General features: G+C 40.1%; 1 protein-coding gene and 1 non-coding gene across 2 annotated transcripts in view; both read right to left on the bottom strand.

Annotated features, from left to right (window-relative positions):
* Positions 1 to 18,399, bottom strand: part of HSD17B12 (hydroxysteroid 17-beta dehydrogenase 12) — a 156,807-nt gene that overhangs the window by 24,452 nt on the left and 113,956 nt on the right. Inside the window, exons 5-7 of the mRNA XM_035012601.1 lie at positions 17,799 to 17,863; positions 16,907 to 16,951; positions 22 to 56 (exon numbers count right to left, since the gene is read on the bottom strand). Coding sequence (XP_034868492.1) covers positions 22 to 56; positions 16,907 to 16,951; positions 17,799 to 17,863 — 145 coding nt within the window. The remainder of the gene's footprint in view (positions 1 to 21; positions 57 to 16,906; positions 16,952 to 17,798; positions 17,864 to 18,399) is intronic.
* On the bottom strand, positions 4,888 to 4,991 carry LOC118016391. The gene has a single exon (XR_004680808.1). It is a non-coding gene; the product is annotated as a U6 spliceosomal RNA (small nuclear RNA).

The raw sequence follows: 18,399 nt of genomic DNA, 5'->3' as shown, positions 1-18,399 counted from the left end.
GTGTGTGAGCTCGTGACTCACCTTTCCACCATACCAGGCAGCACCAATCGTGTCATCTGCAAAAGAGAAAACAAAACATTCGTGATGGCTGAGGATACGGGTAACAGATAAAGAGTGGAGAGAAGCCACCCACTCAAAACAGAAGGGAATCACGAAACCACTCACCACTCTACAGACAGCAGTTTGTTTTATATACTCTACATAATTTGGCTGTGTCAAGAGTGCATAAAAAGGAATCAGATGAAATCACTGGAGATAACACTGGGAATACTTTCAGTAAACTTGGCTAAAAGTAGCCTTGCCTGAAACATAATACTGGCACAGAGATTTTCAAATAATTAAGGACTTACAGTGAGCTCTAGTCTCCCAAAATGTACTCCTGGAAAGGGACATACATTATTAAAAGAAATATCTGCGAACCAAGATTACTTAAGATTTCTAATTTTAAGTGCTCAAACGATCTTTTCCTATCAAAAAAGCCTTTAGAAGAATGCCCTAAAGTGACAGGTTGGCGAATGTTAAGTGTATCTTCACATTTCCCTTGTTGGTCTAGCTGGCTGTGAGTAAAACCCATCCTTAAAGAAAGTTAAGGTTATCTGTGATCTCTCGAAAGCAACAACAAAGAAAAATGACACCTGCATTTTCAAAGGGCCTCGTAATTGTTGATTAAATACACATAATAGAAGGTGCCTGGGTGGCCCAGTGGGTTAAGTGTCTGCCTACGGCTCAGGTCATGATCCTGGGGTCCTGGGATCAAGCCCCACGTCGGGCTCCCTGCTCAGTGGGGAGTCTGCTTCTCCCTCTCCCTCTGCTCCCCTGTTCCTGCTCTCTCTCGCTATCTCAAATAAATAAATAACACCTTTAAAAAAGTACATATAATATGATGAGAGAGTCTACTTCTAAACTCTGTTTTAAGATATTATTAACTAAGAAAAGTTAAGATATCTACTGGCTTAGTCAAGGCCACGTCTTAGTTAAGTACTGAGGTTAGAACATGAATTCTTGATTTGCAGGTGTCATCAATTTTCTAAGAAGCAAATGCTGCCTTGTCACAGAAAAGTTGGCATGCATGCCAAACAGGAATTTTAAGTGTTTTATCTTGAATACTACCATGTCTTAATGAAAACAGTACTCTGATAAAATAAATTTTTTTCCTAGCAATATTTTGGAGAAAGAAAATGTATTCAGCTTTACCAAGGTAAAATCTGATATGCAGTGCTCCCAACCCAGACGTCAAGCCAGGAGCTGTTGCATATACTTTTCCAGGAAAAACAAGTTCAAACTGACACTACATCATGAAAGATAGACTGACACACTGCCAACTTCGAAACAGACAAAGGAGTGTCTTCATGGAGGACATTAGGAGAAGGAAGGGAAAAATGGGGGGCGGGGGTTGGAGGGAGAGATGAACCATGAGAGACTGCGGACTCTGAGAAACAGGGTTTTAGAGGGGAGGGGGGAGGGGGGATTGGTTAGCCCAGTGATGGGTATTAAGGAGGGCACGTACTGCATGGAGCACTGGGTGTTATACGAAAACAATGGATCGTGGATCACCACATCAAAAACCAATGATGTAATGTATGGTGACTAACAACATAAAAAAAACCCAACAAAAAAACCTTGACGAGAAAAAAAAAAGTCTTCAAAGCCTGGGGGAATCATGTCGACAGAAGTTTCTGGATTTGGCCGAATCTTCTGGCCCAGATTAAAAAAAAAAAAAAAGAAATACTGAGAAAGAGTTTGGCCTAAAGCATTCCATATCTCCCTCCTTACATACAAGTCTACGTTTTTCATATTTAAGTCGTCTTCGCAGAATGAGGGGCATGTGCTCTCTACGTTCTGTAGCACAAGATGTGATTGGAAGTTACACAAGCAACTTCTTGGTCATGGCCTTAAAGGAGAGAAAAACATGTCCTCCTCCTGGTGGCTGGAGAGATGTGGTGGAAGGAGCTAAAACAACCCGCTTAAACCCCAAGATGAGAGCCGTGCGATAATGGGGGCAGAGCAACGAGATAAAGAGGCAGGTTCCCTAAAGACAGGGGAACTACTATGCCAAACCTTGATTACCTACCCAGCTTTTTATCTGAGAGAAAAATACATTTCTATTTTAAGCCACTGCTAGGTCTCTGTTAGAGCAGCCAAACCACAACTCTTAACTAATAAAATCAACCATTTGTGTTAACAAAAACCAAGCGATGGTAACATTTTAAGACTGAAAGATGAAATAATCCCCAAAGCAAACTCAATCAGAGATGATGCTGACAACCCACGTGGCTTCGGTATTTTACAGTTTTTACAACATGGTCCTGTTTATTCTCTTTCTAGGTTTGCTGACCCAATTCAGGATACGCCCACAGGGCCTCAAACCAAACCAGATGGAGCCAAGCCAGAGAAAAAGCTCATTTCAGAACTGATCCTTTCAACACTGTAGCTACCTCCCCCGTTTTCAGATTAAGTAACTCTTTAAACTTGCTTACATGTTTCCTAAGATGTGCCTTTTTATGGGAACACACCATAATTGCTCAATATATAGCCACTGAATGTTCAGGCAAGTGTGGGACACAGTCAGGTCCAAGTGCAAATCCCAGCCCTTCCACTTACCAGTGGTGTGACCTTGAGTTACTTCCTTCCCTGCAGAGTACGTAGGGATTAAATAAAGAAGGCATCTACATTACAGGTTATTCTATTCTGAATCTCAAATGAGGTCATGTATACAATGGACCCAGCGCAGAGCTCGTCACACAGCAAGCCTCTGAAGAGAAACTGGCGTACCTCACTGCCAGCATGCACTATTCTTTCAGCATGTAGTGCCACTACGTATGTAGGCCTCCTTTAAGCATGTCGTGCCTGACACAGTTTAGAGCCAAAAATAATGACAAAGTTTGAGGTCATCAAGTTCAACCCACAACACAAGTTTATGGATAGTTCCATCAATATTGAAAAATACCTCAGAGGGGATACTCTTGGGGTAATGGAATTGTTCTAAAATTGGACTTAGTGACGATTACACAACTCTGAATTTCTTTACCATTTAATTATATACTTAAAGTGGATGAACTTTATGGTTTATAAATTATCCTTCAATGAAGTTTTTAATTTTTTAAATATTTTTAAAGATTTTATTTATTTATTTGAGAGAGAGAAAGAGAAAGAGAGATCACGGGCAGGGCGAGAGATAAAGGGAGAAGCTGACTCCCTGCTGAGCAGAGAGCCTGGAGTGGAGCTCAATCCCAGGATCCCGGGATCATGACCTGAGCCAAAGTCAGATGCTTAACCCACTAAGCTACGCAGGCGCCCCTGAATGAAGTTTAAAAAAAAAATCTTAATAATCATATGAATGAGTTAAAGAACTGGAATCACAAAATACAGTGGATGTTACTTTATCAAACCCAGGAGAAAAAAGAGCTCTCAAAATGTTCTATGCACATCACCTTATGGCCCGAGCAACATGAAGTGATAAAGAGACATTTTTCTGTTTTGTCGAGGCCATGTTATGTACTCGAACCTAGGCTGGCTGACAGGAGCTCACTACCTAGCCGGAGAACAGATGTACATATAAACAAATCATTATAAGACATATTATGAGCGGTACAATAGAGGTAAGAACAGAGGGCACTAATGCTTCGGAGAAAAACTAGTTATGTCTGGGGAGTCAGGTCTAGAGCTTCACAGATTATATTTCAGTTAAGTTCTGAAAGAATAAAAAGGAATTCATCAGGCCAAAAAAATATTCTAGTAGAAGGAATAGAATACAAAAAGGCAAACAGCTGCAAGAAACTACAATGTATGCCATAGAAGTGATGCATTTACAAAAACCTTTTACTGAACAGAGCTTATAAAGAAATTCATGGGCATCCTGTTATATATGTCATGCAATGTGCGTATCATACCTCATCATGGGCAGTTTCCCACGCTAGCACAAACAGACGTACTTATATTAACCGTTGTAGAGTATTTTATTGTAAGGATATATTATATGCATTCCTAGCAAAATCTGAAAACATTTTTTATTTAGCACATTTCCTCAGGGGACCATAATGGTTAGCTAACGTAAGAGGTCCCCAAGCACTCCATGGAGAGGAGCGATCATTCAGTCCTCCAAGTCCTGAAACCACCAGAAACAGGGTACAAAGACTGATAATAAACATGTTCTTGCCCAATGGCAGGGATGTATGCCTGTGAGTGCGCACGCACGTGTGTGTGTGTGTGTGTGTGTGCGTGTGTACATGCATCTATACCAGGAAATGAGACTTGTTAACCGAAGAGTAGCTAACTCTTCAGTTCACTGGGGTAGCCACTGATTGGTCCTCCTACACAAAAGGAAAGAAGGGATGGGATTTGTAGGCAGCGATCAACCCAGAAAACTCCCAGGAAAATCTACAAAATCCGTTAATGGATTCTTTTATTCTGACCAGGGATCTCAGAACTATATGACTATTATTAACAGTTGTGCAGAGTTGTAAAGTTCAATTCAGATTTTTTTCCAAGACATAAATTTATACTCCTAAAGATAATCCAATAAGAAATATCACTTTAGCTGGGGTATTGAAGAAATATAAATGCATGCATGGGAGCTATTTTTTCCCTTACACTGTGTGCATGTCATACATTAAATGTTTCCTTTCTGAATGGCAAAAAATTATCCACGATCAGAGACAAAATAAAACCCCATAAAATAGAATCTTACTTATAAAACCACATTAATAGCTAAACATTAAATATTTTCTGGATGGCCTTTGATGTATGGACATGTTCACAATATATCCTCCCCCTCCCAGTTTTAGAAAGATACAACTGACACAGAACACTGTGTTAGTTTAAGCTGTACAGCATAATAATTTGATGTACGTATATACTGCAAAAGGATTACCACAATAAGCTAACATCAAAATTATGGAAAGCTGCATGCGTTTCTGGGTCATCTTTGCGTATGGGCCATGCTACTCTCCATTATGATTCCAATTTTAGTATGTGTGCTACAAAAGCGGCACCAATATTTATCCTTTATACATATGAATTAAAACTCAAGTTTAGGGGCACCTGGGTGGCTCAGTCACTCGAACATCTAACTCTTGATTTCGGCTCAGGTCATGATCTCACGCTTGTGGGATCGAGCCCCATGCCAGGCTCCACACTCAGCGTGGAGTCTGCTTGTCCCTCTCTCCCTCTCCCTCTGCTCCTCCCCCTTCTTGCACATGCATGCTCACTCGCTCTTGCGCTCTTAAATAATCTTTAAAAAAAACAACAACAACTCAAGTTTAAGTAACTTAACACAAAGAGGAAGAAGCAGTGTTTTTTTTTTTATTCTTATGTTAATCCCCATACATTACATCATTAGTTTTAGATGTAGTGTTCCATGATTCATTGTTTGTGCACAACACCCAGTGCTCCATGCAGAATGTGCCCTCCTCAATACCCACCACCAGGCTAACCCATCCTCCCACCCCCTCCCCTCTAGAACCCTCAGTTTGTTTTTCAGAGTCCATCGTCTCTCCTGGTTCGTCTACCCCTCTGATTTCCCCCGCTTCATTCTTCCCCTCCCGCTACCTTCTTCTTCTTCTTTTTTTTTTTCAGAAGCAGTGTTTTTGATGCCTAGCTATTAAAGGGCCAGAAATACTTGCCAGATGCCCAATGACCAAATAATCCATCAAGTCCTCTCATGAAAAATTTAAATTCTTTTGCATTGTTCATTTGCTTCTCCTTTTAAATTCTGGCTCTAAACTATTTCTCCTTGCCAAAGAATGGAACATCTTTTTTGATCTGTCAAATAATAACACTGAAAAGCCTGAGAAAAGTTAACTTGAAATCTGCATGCTTTTATAAACCTGATTAACATCTTCATCTATACTTAAATTCTCTTTTCTCCCAATCAGATTATAAGTCATCATAAATTCGGCTTCAAGCCTTCTTTGTTTGTGTAGGTGTATACAAATAATTCTTAAAATTCTATGCATAAGCAAAAAAAAATTCTATGCATAAGCAGAGAGGCTTCACTATGTTCACATCAAATTAAATTCTCTTTGACATCAAGTTTTACATAGGATATTTTAACTAAGCTATTAGTAGTTTCATTTTACTTTGTAGGCATCGACTGGTCTGGTTATTTATACCATATACCAAGCGTTTCTGTGAAATTTCACTATCTCTCTGAACTCCATTTCACAGCTCACAAGCTGTTTCTGGAGTTAACTCAATATGCTAATTTTAGGCCATCCGCAGGTGATAATTGCTATACCAGGAAATTTTTTGTTCCTCTTAAGATACTGTTAAAATAAGGCTACCATGACTTGTAAGTTCAGTGGTTAAGAATATTAGAAAAGTAGCAGTAAACATGATTTCTAGACTTGTTTTCTTCTGTGTTGAAGTTGTTTCCAAAAGTGTACAGCAAACACTTTAAATTTAATTCTTTCCTAAACAGTGATAAAAGTCGCTGCAGTAATCTCTCTCCAACAATGAGAGCTTCAAATCTTTACAGAAAAAAACAAATATTTCCTACTTATATATATTTTTAGTGACACTTTTATCAATCCTCACCACAAAAAAGTTCCAGAAGCCTAAAACCAAAGGGAGAAAGGTCAATATAATCTTATATTGCACCTATATATTGCATCAGTTTGTATGCAAGCTGGCCATAGCGTATACAAATATACCAAAATAAATGAAAGTCTTTAGCAATGACGGCTCAATTTAGAATTCTTCCTGGGGATACCACATATTCAATTTCAAGAGTGAAGTATTTACTGGTATTTATTACCACAGCTGTATATATTCTGGCTGGGAAACAAATAAGAGGCTGATTTAGCTCATTAAAAAAAAAAATCAAATCAGTATTATTAGATCATTTAGCTGAGATACCGGACTTAAAAATGCATTGGCTGGCCTAAAAAAAAAATCTCTGAAAATGTTATATTAAAATGTAACCATCTTAGTATTCTTAAATATTTCTCACATTTTTGGGGCAATTATTTGCACTGTTTTTGTAATTAGAAAAGCCCCTACAAAAAATGTTATTTCTGAAAGAAATGAACATGAATAATTTTTTTTTCTCTTTTACTTCTCTGATATCAGTAGTCAAGAGCTCATAGAAGGAATTTTATTTTATACCCAAAAGCCAATTTAGGTTTCCCTGCATTTTAGTTTATTATGAAAACTTGTACAAGCAAATTACATAAATTATGCAAATTGTTTTACATGCAAGTGATTTATTTTTATAAGCAAATTATTTTTGTATCATGTAACCTCTGGCATTTGGTCAGTTTCTGTAAAGAATAGGACAAAGAAAACAGTACTGTATTATGCTCAAGAAGACAACCAAAACCCCAAATGGAAAGATTAAAATTCAAGGTCACTTAGTACAATAAGGAAACAAATACTGTCACCTACATCACCATTATATATAAATAGAATTTAAAGTGTAACAACTTAACCCTAGATTCTGGGCAAAGCCCCAAGAATCCAGGCTATTCATATAAATAATTAGGTCATCACAAATCACCACTTTGTCCACATCTGCCCTGCCTTCTAGCCCAGAAACCTGCGTGGAGTAAACAGGATCTGAATTCAAGCAACTGAAACATGAACTCACACAAATTAGAAGGAAATAGATACAAATGCCTTAAACAAGTTTTCAGTTGGAATCATTAACAATAATTTGAAAAATCATAGTCTGGTAGTGAAAAGAATTACATAAAATAACAATGATGTTACACCATGTCTGTTTGGGAGAAATTAGAGGGTGACTCATTGGAAGTCATGCTGGAATGGCACCGCATGCATTTCCTTTAGAAACTGTGTAATTTGAGCTCTGTGGTACTGAGAATACAACCTCCTTAGAAATTCTTAGAATGTCACCTGTATGGCTAAAGGAGTACTTACTGCGTGGGGGGTAAAAAGCTTAATTAGGTAAAAATTTGAGTGCTTTGAGATTTCCAAGTATTATTTCATTTTCCTCTTTAATAATGTTTTAAGTATGTGGAAGTTAAGAGTGCTCCTTACCATTGCCTCCCCCCATTTTACTTAATCTGAAATTCAACCCCACACCATAAAAAAACAAAGTTTTTCCTTTTGTAATAAATTGCTTTGATATATATTAAAATAATCGAACTGAAGAAAAATAAAAGAACTTTCCAGAACAGAGAGGGCTGCATGCCAATGGATAATAATGAATCTAAAGCCATAATCTATGACTCTAAACAAAAATAAAAAACCATATACCACCATACACCACTTTCCAAGTTTAGCAATATTATGATATGCTAAGAGTTTCCATTACTTAAATTTTCCCCAAATAAGCTGACTTCTTAAAAAGTGATAGGTTTTAGGAGGAGAAAATAATTTCTAAAGTTCTCAAAGAGATTTTTACATTTTCACCCATTTGTGAAAGGGTGAAATATATAAGGCATTTCTCCTATAAACTAGCTTTGCTTTGAGCTGGGAAGAACCTTAGAACCAATCTACAACCACTCACTCGTTTTTCACAGATGAAAGCTATGCAAAGACTGGTTGTCAGGCCGTCTGGCAAACCCATCATTTTGTAGTTATGCCTGAGGCAGCCCTGTTACTATGAGACCCTAAGGGCTAAATGTACCCAAATATTTGGAAATTTTTAGGAGCATAAGGATAGCGGCTTTCAAAATGGATTAAAAGACTCTAGAGACTACTTGGAACACTTCATCTAGAAAAGCCTCAGGTGGGGGTCAGGGTTGAAGGTCATACTCTCCCTTCCCACAATTTATTAACTTCCCAGTGTTGTTAACTTAAATTCTTGGGGCAGCAGGGAGGAATACATTCTTAGCATAATCCCTAAATTAAATACAATTAGAGGGATGAACAGAGTCTTCTCCTAGATTTCCAAATTATTAGAGGGCTCCCTCTACTGGTGCTGTATCACATGCCAAAGGCAAATGCCGGTAAGAAAAAGGAAACCAATGCTTCTCCTGGGCTTTTCATCCATCCTAACATTTATTATCTATGCCATGGGCCAGGCATAGCATTACACACTTCTGGCTGAGCCACATACGATGAACACATAGTGGTAGGAGCAGGGAAAAAATAGCTTTTCGAAAGCATGCAAAGCACTCTAAGTGCTTTGATTTCAGATAATCATAGGGACGGAAGAGACTGATTTCGTTAAAACCATTCTAATCCTTCAACTCCATCAAGCAGGTACTCAGTTTGAGTACACTGAATACCTGGAGTTACCCGTACAGGGGTAGGTGCAGGTGACAGGACCGGGCAGGTGACCTAAAGGAGCACAGTGGGCCAGACCGCAGGGGCGACTGGGGACTGCAGTGAGCTGGAGAGGGCAGGCCTCTTTATTCAGCAGACTCACCTGCTCGCTCCTCCGCCCTGCCCACTTACTGGCATGCAGCAGTTCAGGTCCGAGTTTCCTCATTTTCAGATCTTCCCCCAGAGAAGCTAGACGTTGGGTGTGGAATATCCCAATTCTGAAAACACTGCCTGAACCAACCGAAATATGTTGGTAGGGCACATGCAACCCAGACTATTGGTTTGCAACCTCTGGCCTAGAATCAGAAGGGGAACTCACCTTTGGCCCATTCCACTTCTGGCAGATCCAAAGATCACAAAGTTCTCACAATTTACTTGACTGTAAATATCAATGATGGATCTAAATTCAGCCTTTTAGGGCCACATACAATAAGTGGGTTCCTTATTCCCAAAGAATGAGGATTTTCAGTTTTGTAATTCGTTCATTTATTTATTCAAAAGCATTTGTTGGGGGCGCCTGGGTGGCTCAGTTGGTTAAGTGTCTGCCTTCAGCTCAGGTCGTGATCACTGGTTCCTGGGATCCAGTCCCGCATTGGGCTCCCTGCTCAGCGGGGAGCCTGCTTCTCCGTCTCTGCCTCTCTCTCTCTCTCTCTCTGTGTTTCTCATGAATAAATAAATAAAATATAAAAACAAAACGAAAACAAAAACCATCTGTTGTATACCTGCCGTAGGTGAGGCCCAGGGCTAGGGAACGGCAGAGAACAAAAAGAACGCAGGACCAGCACTCATGGGGCTTACAACCTATAAGAGGCACTACACTGAGAATGACTGCTGAGTGAAGGAAAGACGTGCTGTGCGTGATGAAGCTCCGTGGCTGAGAGACCTGGCCGACTCTGGAAGGCTCCCCACCGGCCCCCAAGGACAGAACACTGTTAGTTGAGAACTGAAGGATGAGTAGCATGAGTCAAGTGGGAGACGGGGGAGCTTCCACAGAGAGTGGGCTGCCTGAGGGAACGCGAGGTTCAAGAGAGTGACGGGGCCATGACCTGAATGCAGAGAAGTAGAGGGACGTAGACCTGAGGGGAGACTGGAGAGGTGGGCGGCAGCCACGTCAGGTAGGTCCTTCCCTATAGGTCACATCAAGGAGTCGGGACTTGAGGACAAGTCCTTGAAGGATCTCCCAGGAAAGTGACGTGACCTAGTGTAAAATAACACTTTGGTTGGGGAACGGAGGCTGGACTGGAAGGAGACAAGGTGGTGTAAAAAGGCTGGTTAGGCTGTTCCAGCAGTTTCCTCTGAAAAATTTAGGGTCTTCAAATTTGGAAGGAATCACAGGGCATGAAAAGAAGTGAGTTGACTTGCAAAATACTAAGGAGGGAGAACTAACTGGCCTTGATTAGGTATGTGTGTCTATGTGCCTGTGTGTGATGTCATGCTTCCTCTCTCCACGCTAAATATCTCTGGTTCTTTCAGCCACTCCTCGTAAGACATGGTTTCAAGCCCCCCCTTTGGCTGAACATCTAAAGAAGGAAAAACTAAATTCTGATCCCCTATTTAAGACTCCTCCCCAACCCCAAATAAAACAAACAAAACCAGTGTACTGCACTATAAGTGGAGGTTGTTAATAAATTTTACCTTGGGTCACACCCCCACCCACTTCTTTCCCTGCTCTAAGAGAGGTAATAAAGAAGGCTGGAATGTCCTCTCCATTTTGTCACAATGGTAGCCTGCACATTTCCTGAGGGATTCAGGTATAGGCAGGCCACTACCAATCATCCACCTTCTTCACCGATACCAGCGGCAGCTTCAGGATCCAGTACCATCAGAGGGAATGGTTTTCCCACCCTTAGATAAGAACTACAGGGAGGGGCGCCTGGGTGGCTCAGTCGTTGGGCGGCTGCCTTTGGCTCAGGTCATGATCCCAGGGTCCTGGATCGAGTCCCACATTGGGCTCCCTGCTCGGCGGGAAGCCTGCTTCTCCCTCTCCCACTCCCCCTGCTTGTGTTCCTGCTCTCGCTGTCTCTGTCAAATAAATAAATAAAATCTTTAAAAAAAAAAAAAAAAAGAACTACAGGGACTTTAGGTGGTATTGCTTGGGTAGTGTTCATCTGAAAAGGAGTGAAGAGTCTATAGTATTTTGAGGTCCTAAAACTGTCATTAAAGGAATCTAAGAACCATCAGGCCTAGAGGAGGCAGTCAACTCCAAATTTGGCAGATGTTTAAATAAGTAATCTCAAATCCGAAACAAACAATGCAAGCAAGATCAGTTTTAGAACCTGTCTTTGAAGTGGTGTGGAGCTCGATGTCCTGCCTGTTTGAAACCAGACTGGTATTTACTTGCCTGCCTCTGGAGTTGTGGGACTTCTCCCATTTCCCACTTTTTCTCCCATAGTAATCAATAGTCGTACAATAATTTCCTTTGCAAACTCTCAGTATTCTGAGATGGAAAGCCCTCCAGGCATAAAACCACAGCTATTTTAGAGGAGTCTGGGTCAATATCTGGAGGCTTAATTATCTCTAAGCACCACCATTTCTGGTCTGAAGGTCACTGTTCTTGAGGAGAAATAAGACTTACTTTAGATTTTAGTCACAGAGCATCTGAAATCACAAGAAAAAAAGCCCTGGCTAGTAGGACCTCTCTTCCAGTTGATGGCTGATCCACCTGCCCTACTGGTCAACTGTATAGAACTTCCACACCACCCCTCTTCTCACGTTGGCACTTAACTGCTCAGCAGAGCACAAGAACGAGACGAAACTTACCCCTGAAGGATTTGAGAGCAAAACTGTAAGGCAAGCAACAAGGCTTCTAAATACCCCTGGGGTTACTTTGACTAACAGCTTTATGTCTGATTAAGAGAAAGCCTCATTAAGCAGGTCTCAGACAATGGCCTGGGAGAGCCGAGCTGGACTGTATGAAGACACATCAAGGGTCTATAGTCAAAAGTATTTCTTCCCCAAATACTCTTCTGGACCACTCACCACCACTTCATCTGGTGATGACCTGTAATTTCTCTGGTCAGGATATTTCACTTTTATTATTCCTCTGTAGGAATGTAGAACTTATGTGACTTTTTATAACCATCTGACCTCCTAATACAGGAACACATGGACCAAGCCATAATCCTGGACCTGAAGGATCCAGGTCATTCAATGCTCATAAAGTGGCACAGGACCTCCAACAAGATGCTGGGGCCTTCCCCGGCAAACATCTCCAAATTAGAGGAACAAGCCCAAGGTCACAAGGGTGCACTGATTTCTCTGATCTTTCCTGGCATGCTTCTTGGCCAGCAGGCCCCTATTGTGTGGTTTGGTGAGGAGATAAAACTTGGGCCAGCACTGATGATGAGAAGAGGCTGTTTTCTTTCTTGTATAAACCTTTTTCAATATGTGTGTTATGACATTAGGCAGCAGATACCCATGCCCTAGTTCTCCTGATGTCCAGTCACCATAAGATCTTCGAAGATTCTAGGGCACCTGGGTGGCTCAGTCGTTGGGTGTCTGCCTTCGGCTCAGGTCATGATCCTGGGGTCCTGGGATCGGGCCCCGCATCGGGCTCCCTGCTCCGCGGGAAGCCTGCTTCTCCCTCTCCCACTCCCCCTGCTTGTGTTCCCTCTCTCACTGTCTCTCTCTGTCAAATAAATAGATAAAATCTTAAAAAAAAAAAAAATCTTCGAAGATTCTAGAGCCAGACCAATTTTCATCTTCTTTTAAGTTACCTCAGGGCTCCCAACAGAAGTTACATTTCTACAGAAAATGGAGCCCCAGCCCTGGCAACATAACACAGCCAACTGAAGCACAATTCATCAAAATACACCAGAGGACACATGGCAGCAGGACCGAAGGACACTAAACCTGGGAGCTTCATGCAGAAAACCTCATAAAGGTGAATACCCTTTTTTCAGTACAACGAAAATAAACACAGAGACCACGAAACACATACACCATGTCACTCTGCCACTACACCCACCTTTCTAAAATGTACATCAGATCACACCTTATATCTGCTTTAAGGCTTCCCAGGGCTCTCCATCCTCCTGAACCCAGCACCCAAGCTCTTATATACGTGTCTCCTCACTCACCTTTTTGGCAGCTGGTTGGTCATCCACTGCACAGCCCTTGCCTTCTCACCCCTGAACACTCACTGGTCAACTGTGTGACCGAGATGCCAACCCCACGGATCCTGTCTATAGCCCCAGTCAAGACCACCCGGCTGTCCTCCAGATGTTCTTAGTTCCACGATGAATCAAGCAAGAGTTTTGAACTGTTTTTCCACTAAAAGTGCACATCACAAAGGTACAGGAAAACTCATGTTTACACTAAAGATAAATTAAAGGATGATTATTCAGCTTGATGTAAAAGTGTTTTAAATAGCAAACTCCCTCAGTGCTTTGTAAATGGGACTTGATGTGCAAAAATCGGGCTTACATACAAAAATGTGAAGCCTATATATCCAGCTTCCCTGGTGGTGACACTTCCCACCAATACGGTTCACAGTATGAAATGATGGGACACGTTTAATAAGTCAGCATGTGTCCCCCCCACCTCATTGCGTGGGAACAAATACATACACCAACATGAAAAGAGAAAACGGAAGAGGAAGAATGAAGAAGTGGGAGAAGCATTTTGCGATCTGTCAAGATCTTAGGATTGGTGCCTCATTCTTATCTCCCTGTTGTTCTTGAGAACCCGAAGGGTACGTGCAGCGCTGTTGGATCTGTACCGCTTTATCCGCAACACCCCCTTGCACTATTCATCTTCAAGCAGGGACATGCGGTGAGCACCACCAGCACACCCTGCTCTGTGCTCAGAGGCCTGGAGGAGATGCTGTGTGTAGCCGAGGAGCACAGCAAGCTGACTGGTTCTCACAGGTCAAGGTCAAGACCCTGGCCTTTTATCATTAGTATTCTGTAAACTGCCAGCCAAAAAACCATGCTTTGGGAGACAGAGGAGGCCAGGCTTTTACATTATAAAGGTATACAAACATGTAAGTACTGGGGCGCCCGGGTGGCTCAGTTGGTTAAGCGACTGCCTTCGGCTCAGGTCATGATCCTGGAGCCCCGAGATTGAGCTCCCCCATCAGGCTCCCCGCTCAGCAGGGAGTCTGCTTCTCCCTCTGACCCTCCTCCCTCTCATGCTCTCTGTCTCTCATTTTCTCTCTCTCAAATAAATAAATAAAATCTTAAAAAAAAAATGTAAGTACTGACAAGCAGGACGTTACAGGAGAAAATACTAACATATCTAGAGTAAAAACATGACACAGCTTATCTGACAGAGGAGTTAAATTTATCAAAGGAGTTAAATTTATCAGAAGACTAAATCTGTAGCTAATATCAACACTTCTATAAAATCAAATTTAAACACTTAAACATAGTTTTTATCATTAACTCATTAAAATATATTATGAAATACATGTACACTGTTTTAACACTCATTATTTTTAGGCATTTGGCCAGATGTACTAGAAAAGATTATCAAAAAAATAGTACACATCAGCCATTTCAAAATCAAAACCACAAAACAAATTATAGACCAGAATGTTAATTTTGATCAAAAAATTTTGCTTGCTAAAAAAAAAAAACACCTCACGTTTTTACGAAAAATCTTTAATAGTAACATTCTTTAGGGCCCTTGCTATGATTTGGGTCCTCTTCTAAGTGATTCGCACATATTACCTTGTTCAATTCCCAAAACAACTCTGTGAGGTAAAGAGATTAACACCCTCAATTTACAGATGAAAAACTGAAGCACAGAGGGCAAGTAATTTGTTCAAGGTCATACAACTAGTAAATTTGTAGACTTAATTAACTTGAAACCTCACACAGATTATTGAAGAATGTTAACATTTATACAGGTGTGCCAAGGGAAATACCTTTAAAACTATACAAATATATTCATACCAACCATGTTTTAAAGGCAGCCATTTTGTGTGTGGGTCTTGCTCCAAATCTACTCAAAGATCCACCTGTTAGTAGTTTACCTCACTTAAACTAAATTTTATGGTAGTAAAAACCCTGGTTAAAAACAATAGTGGAAAAGATACTGTGATCATCTTTTATAAAATTATTTGTTATATTACGATATAATTCAGATGAGGTGCCTTTAAGTAGCAAGCTACCAAATGTTACATGGTATGCATACAGCCACAATGAAGTTTTTGTTCTGGTAGCTGATTTGTGTGAACCAACATAGTGCTAAAACTGTACAAAACCACATAAAAACTGAATTAACTAAGCACCTGAAAAGCAACATATATATTACCCAGGGAGAGGCAGAGCCATACATGGAAAGTTGGACAAGGCATAAGATTTCAGGGTCCTTGTACTTGAAATCAAGCATGTAATAGATATGATTTCTCAGGACATGAAGACATAAGGAGAATTTTTCTTTAAACAGTCACAATAGAGCACAATAGAGAAAAAGATCAAGACCATGCCATAAAGTGAAAATTGGTAATTAAGTTCTTATTTATATTTATCTGGTTAATTCTAATAGTTTTGAGGTAAATATTTTTTGATTTCCTTAAATAGAGCATTTAAGAGTTACTGAAAATGGATTTGGCTTTTCTGTCAGTACTATGGCTCCTTATCTGTGGTTTCACTTTCCAAGGTTTCAAGTTACCCACAGTCAACAGAGGTCAACCACAGCGTGGAAGTGGATGATCCTCCTTGCAACCTATATCGTCAGAAGGTCAGTAGCAGCCTAACACCAGCTCACAGCGCCTGCGTCTGTCCCCTCGTTTCATCTCATCACGTAGGCATTTTATCATCTCACAAGAAGGATGAGTACAGTACAATCAGATATTTTGAGAGAGACAGTCCACATTCACATAACTTTTATTAGTGTATTGTTATGATTGTTCTATTTTATTATTATTGTTAATCTCTTACTGAGCCTAATTTATAAATTAAACTTTATCATAGGTATAGGAAAAAACATAGTATATATAGGGTTTAGTAGAATCTGTGGTTTCAGGCATCTACTGGAAGTCTCAGAACACATCCCCTGTGGATAAGGGGACTCCTGTATGTTCACATTTGAAGTATCTGACATTGCCTGAGGCAATATTTTCTGCTAGGCTAGAATCAAGATAAGGTATCTTACTTTTAGTGACTGCTAACACATAAGGAGAAGTGGTGCTCAGATGCTCATATTTGCTACCTATTCCCTATTCTTCCTTTTAGCACATTATTAGCCGTGGTGCCTTTTATCGGCACATACAAGTAACATGCCTACCAACTAGAAACCAGAATAATGTTTATGTGTGGCTAATAAACATCACTCTCTTTACTTGATAGCCCCATACTACCGCACAATGCTTTACCACATTTAATTCATCCACTTACATGGTCACAGGGGATACGAAATGGAAATAATTTACCAGTGAAGATCTGTGTGTAGATGAACACTTTGTAAAAACCAATCTTCGGCCTAAGTTAGTTTGTGCAGTCCCAGGGCCTACCACACTGTTTGCATATGCTCAGTTGTTAAAAAGCAAAATTATACACTTGGTTGGTCTTCAGCTCTTTCTACTTCCCAAAGACATAAGGAAACAGACCCCCTTCACCTGGAATACATATTTACATGGAAATAGGAGCTGGCTGAAGTGAACAAACTGATCATGTGCTTTTAAACAGAATGAACCAAAAAAGGATGATGTATTTATAAAGAAGCTGCTTACCTTACAAACAGAAAGAACATTAATATTTATCAGTTTCTTGATGGTCTGCAAAAGAAAATATTGATAATTTTATATACATATCATCATGGAAGTAACCATATTAGATATATATGCAAGTGATCTAGCGAACCACTGAACGTTTCCCCAGATAGAGTAGAGAACTGGAAAATGACAGGCGTCAGGGTAGAGAGGCAAATTTTATTTTACTCTCTGTGTTATAGTACTTTTCTTCCAAAAGCAGCAATTCATGCTAATATGTAAAATTCAAGGTAGATGTATTAAGGAAAATCTGGAAGCGAAAGACACTAAATCTAAAATAAATATGCTATTTTCTTTCTGCTAATATCAAAAGGAGATATTATTGAATCTGAGATTCTCAACAGTTTTTTAAAATCCACATATTCCTTCAATGATATGCTTTTCTAATTTTTATTAAAGAATTATGCATGCCTCAAGAATATAGCTTTCATTTTGGTGGGTTTACTTGAATCAACCATATTGCTATATATTAACATATTTATGATCTCTAAACTGAGGTTTAGAATCCTGATACTAAAAGCATCGCTATTTTGATATAATAAAAATAGAACTAAGAGTAATACAATGAGTTATTATTGAACCTGGCACTATACTAATGAGGTTACAAATATTTTCTCATTCAGTCCTTCTAACATTCCTATGAAGTTGCCTACTTTATGGACGTGGGAATGGACACTAAGCATGGTTGGGATCATGCCCAGGGTAACTCAGGGAACAAGCAGAAGAGCCAGAGTGTGAACCTCAGGCAGCTGGATGGACTCCAGGGCTCACGGTGTGAACCATTATGCCACACGGCCTTGCCAATACTTGCATGCATTCTTTTTGTTACTGTACCATACAAAAAAAGACTTACGTTGTCCAAGTCAGGAACGTCCAAAAAGTATTCAGGATACTCATATGAGATTCCCACATTGTTCACTGAAATAAGACGAGATCGTTAGTTGGCTGACATACTTTATTTTACAGATTTATTGAAACAATGAGATTAACAGTATCAAGACTAAAATGATACATACAAAGACATGAAATCCTGTTTATGGCTGGAATGATCTTTCCCATACCTTTCCATCCAAAACCTGTCAGTATATGTCTAGTTCAAATGTCTTCTCCTTCATTAAGCCCTTCCTGTACCTACCAGCCAACCCCTGACAAAGGGACTTTGTATTCGCTTCAATTTCTATAGCCCCTTGGAGTCTGTGTACATTCTGCCTCTGTAATAGTTACCTGTAGATATTGCTTCTCTCCTCTCTAGACTTATATTTTCATAATGTAGTAGAAAGAGCGAAGAGTACTACAGTGGAGGCGACTAGAAACTGGAGTTTTACTAGAAATGGAAAGCATGTGACTTGGAATAAGTCACATCTGAGATGCATCTCAGTTTCTTCATCTCTAACATGAGAGCTTGTTTAATCATTCAACAAATATTTGCCACACACCTGTGTACAAGACACGCA

Source organism: Mirounga leonina, unplaced genomic scaffold (genome assembly GCF_011800145.1).
Source record: "Mirounga leonina isolate KUSES-001 unplaced genomic scaffold, KU_Mleo_1.0 Mir_166, whole genome shotgun sequence".
Taxonomy (NCBI): Eukaryota; Metazoa; Chordata; class Mammalia; order Carnivora; family Phocidae; genus Mirounga; species Mirounga leonina.
The sequence above is the reverse complement of the archived record's forward strand: the minus strand, read 5'-3'. Positions and strand labels throughout refer to the sequence as shown.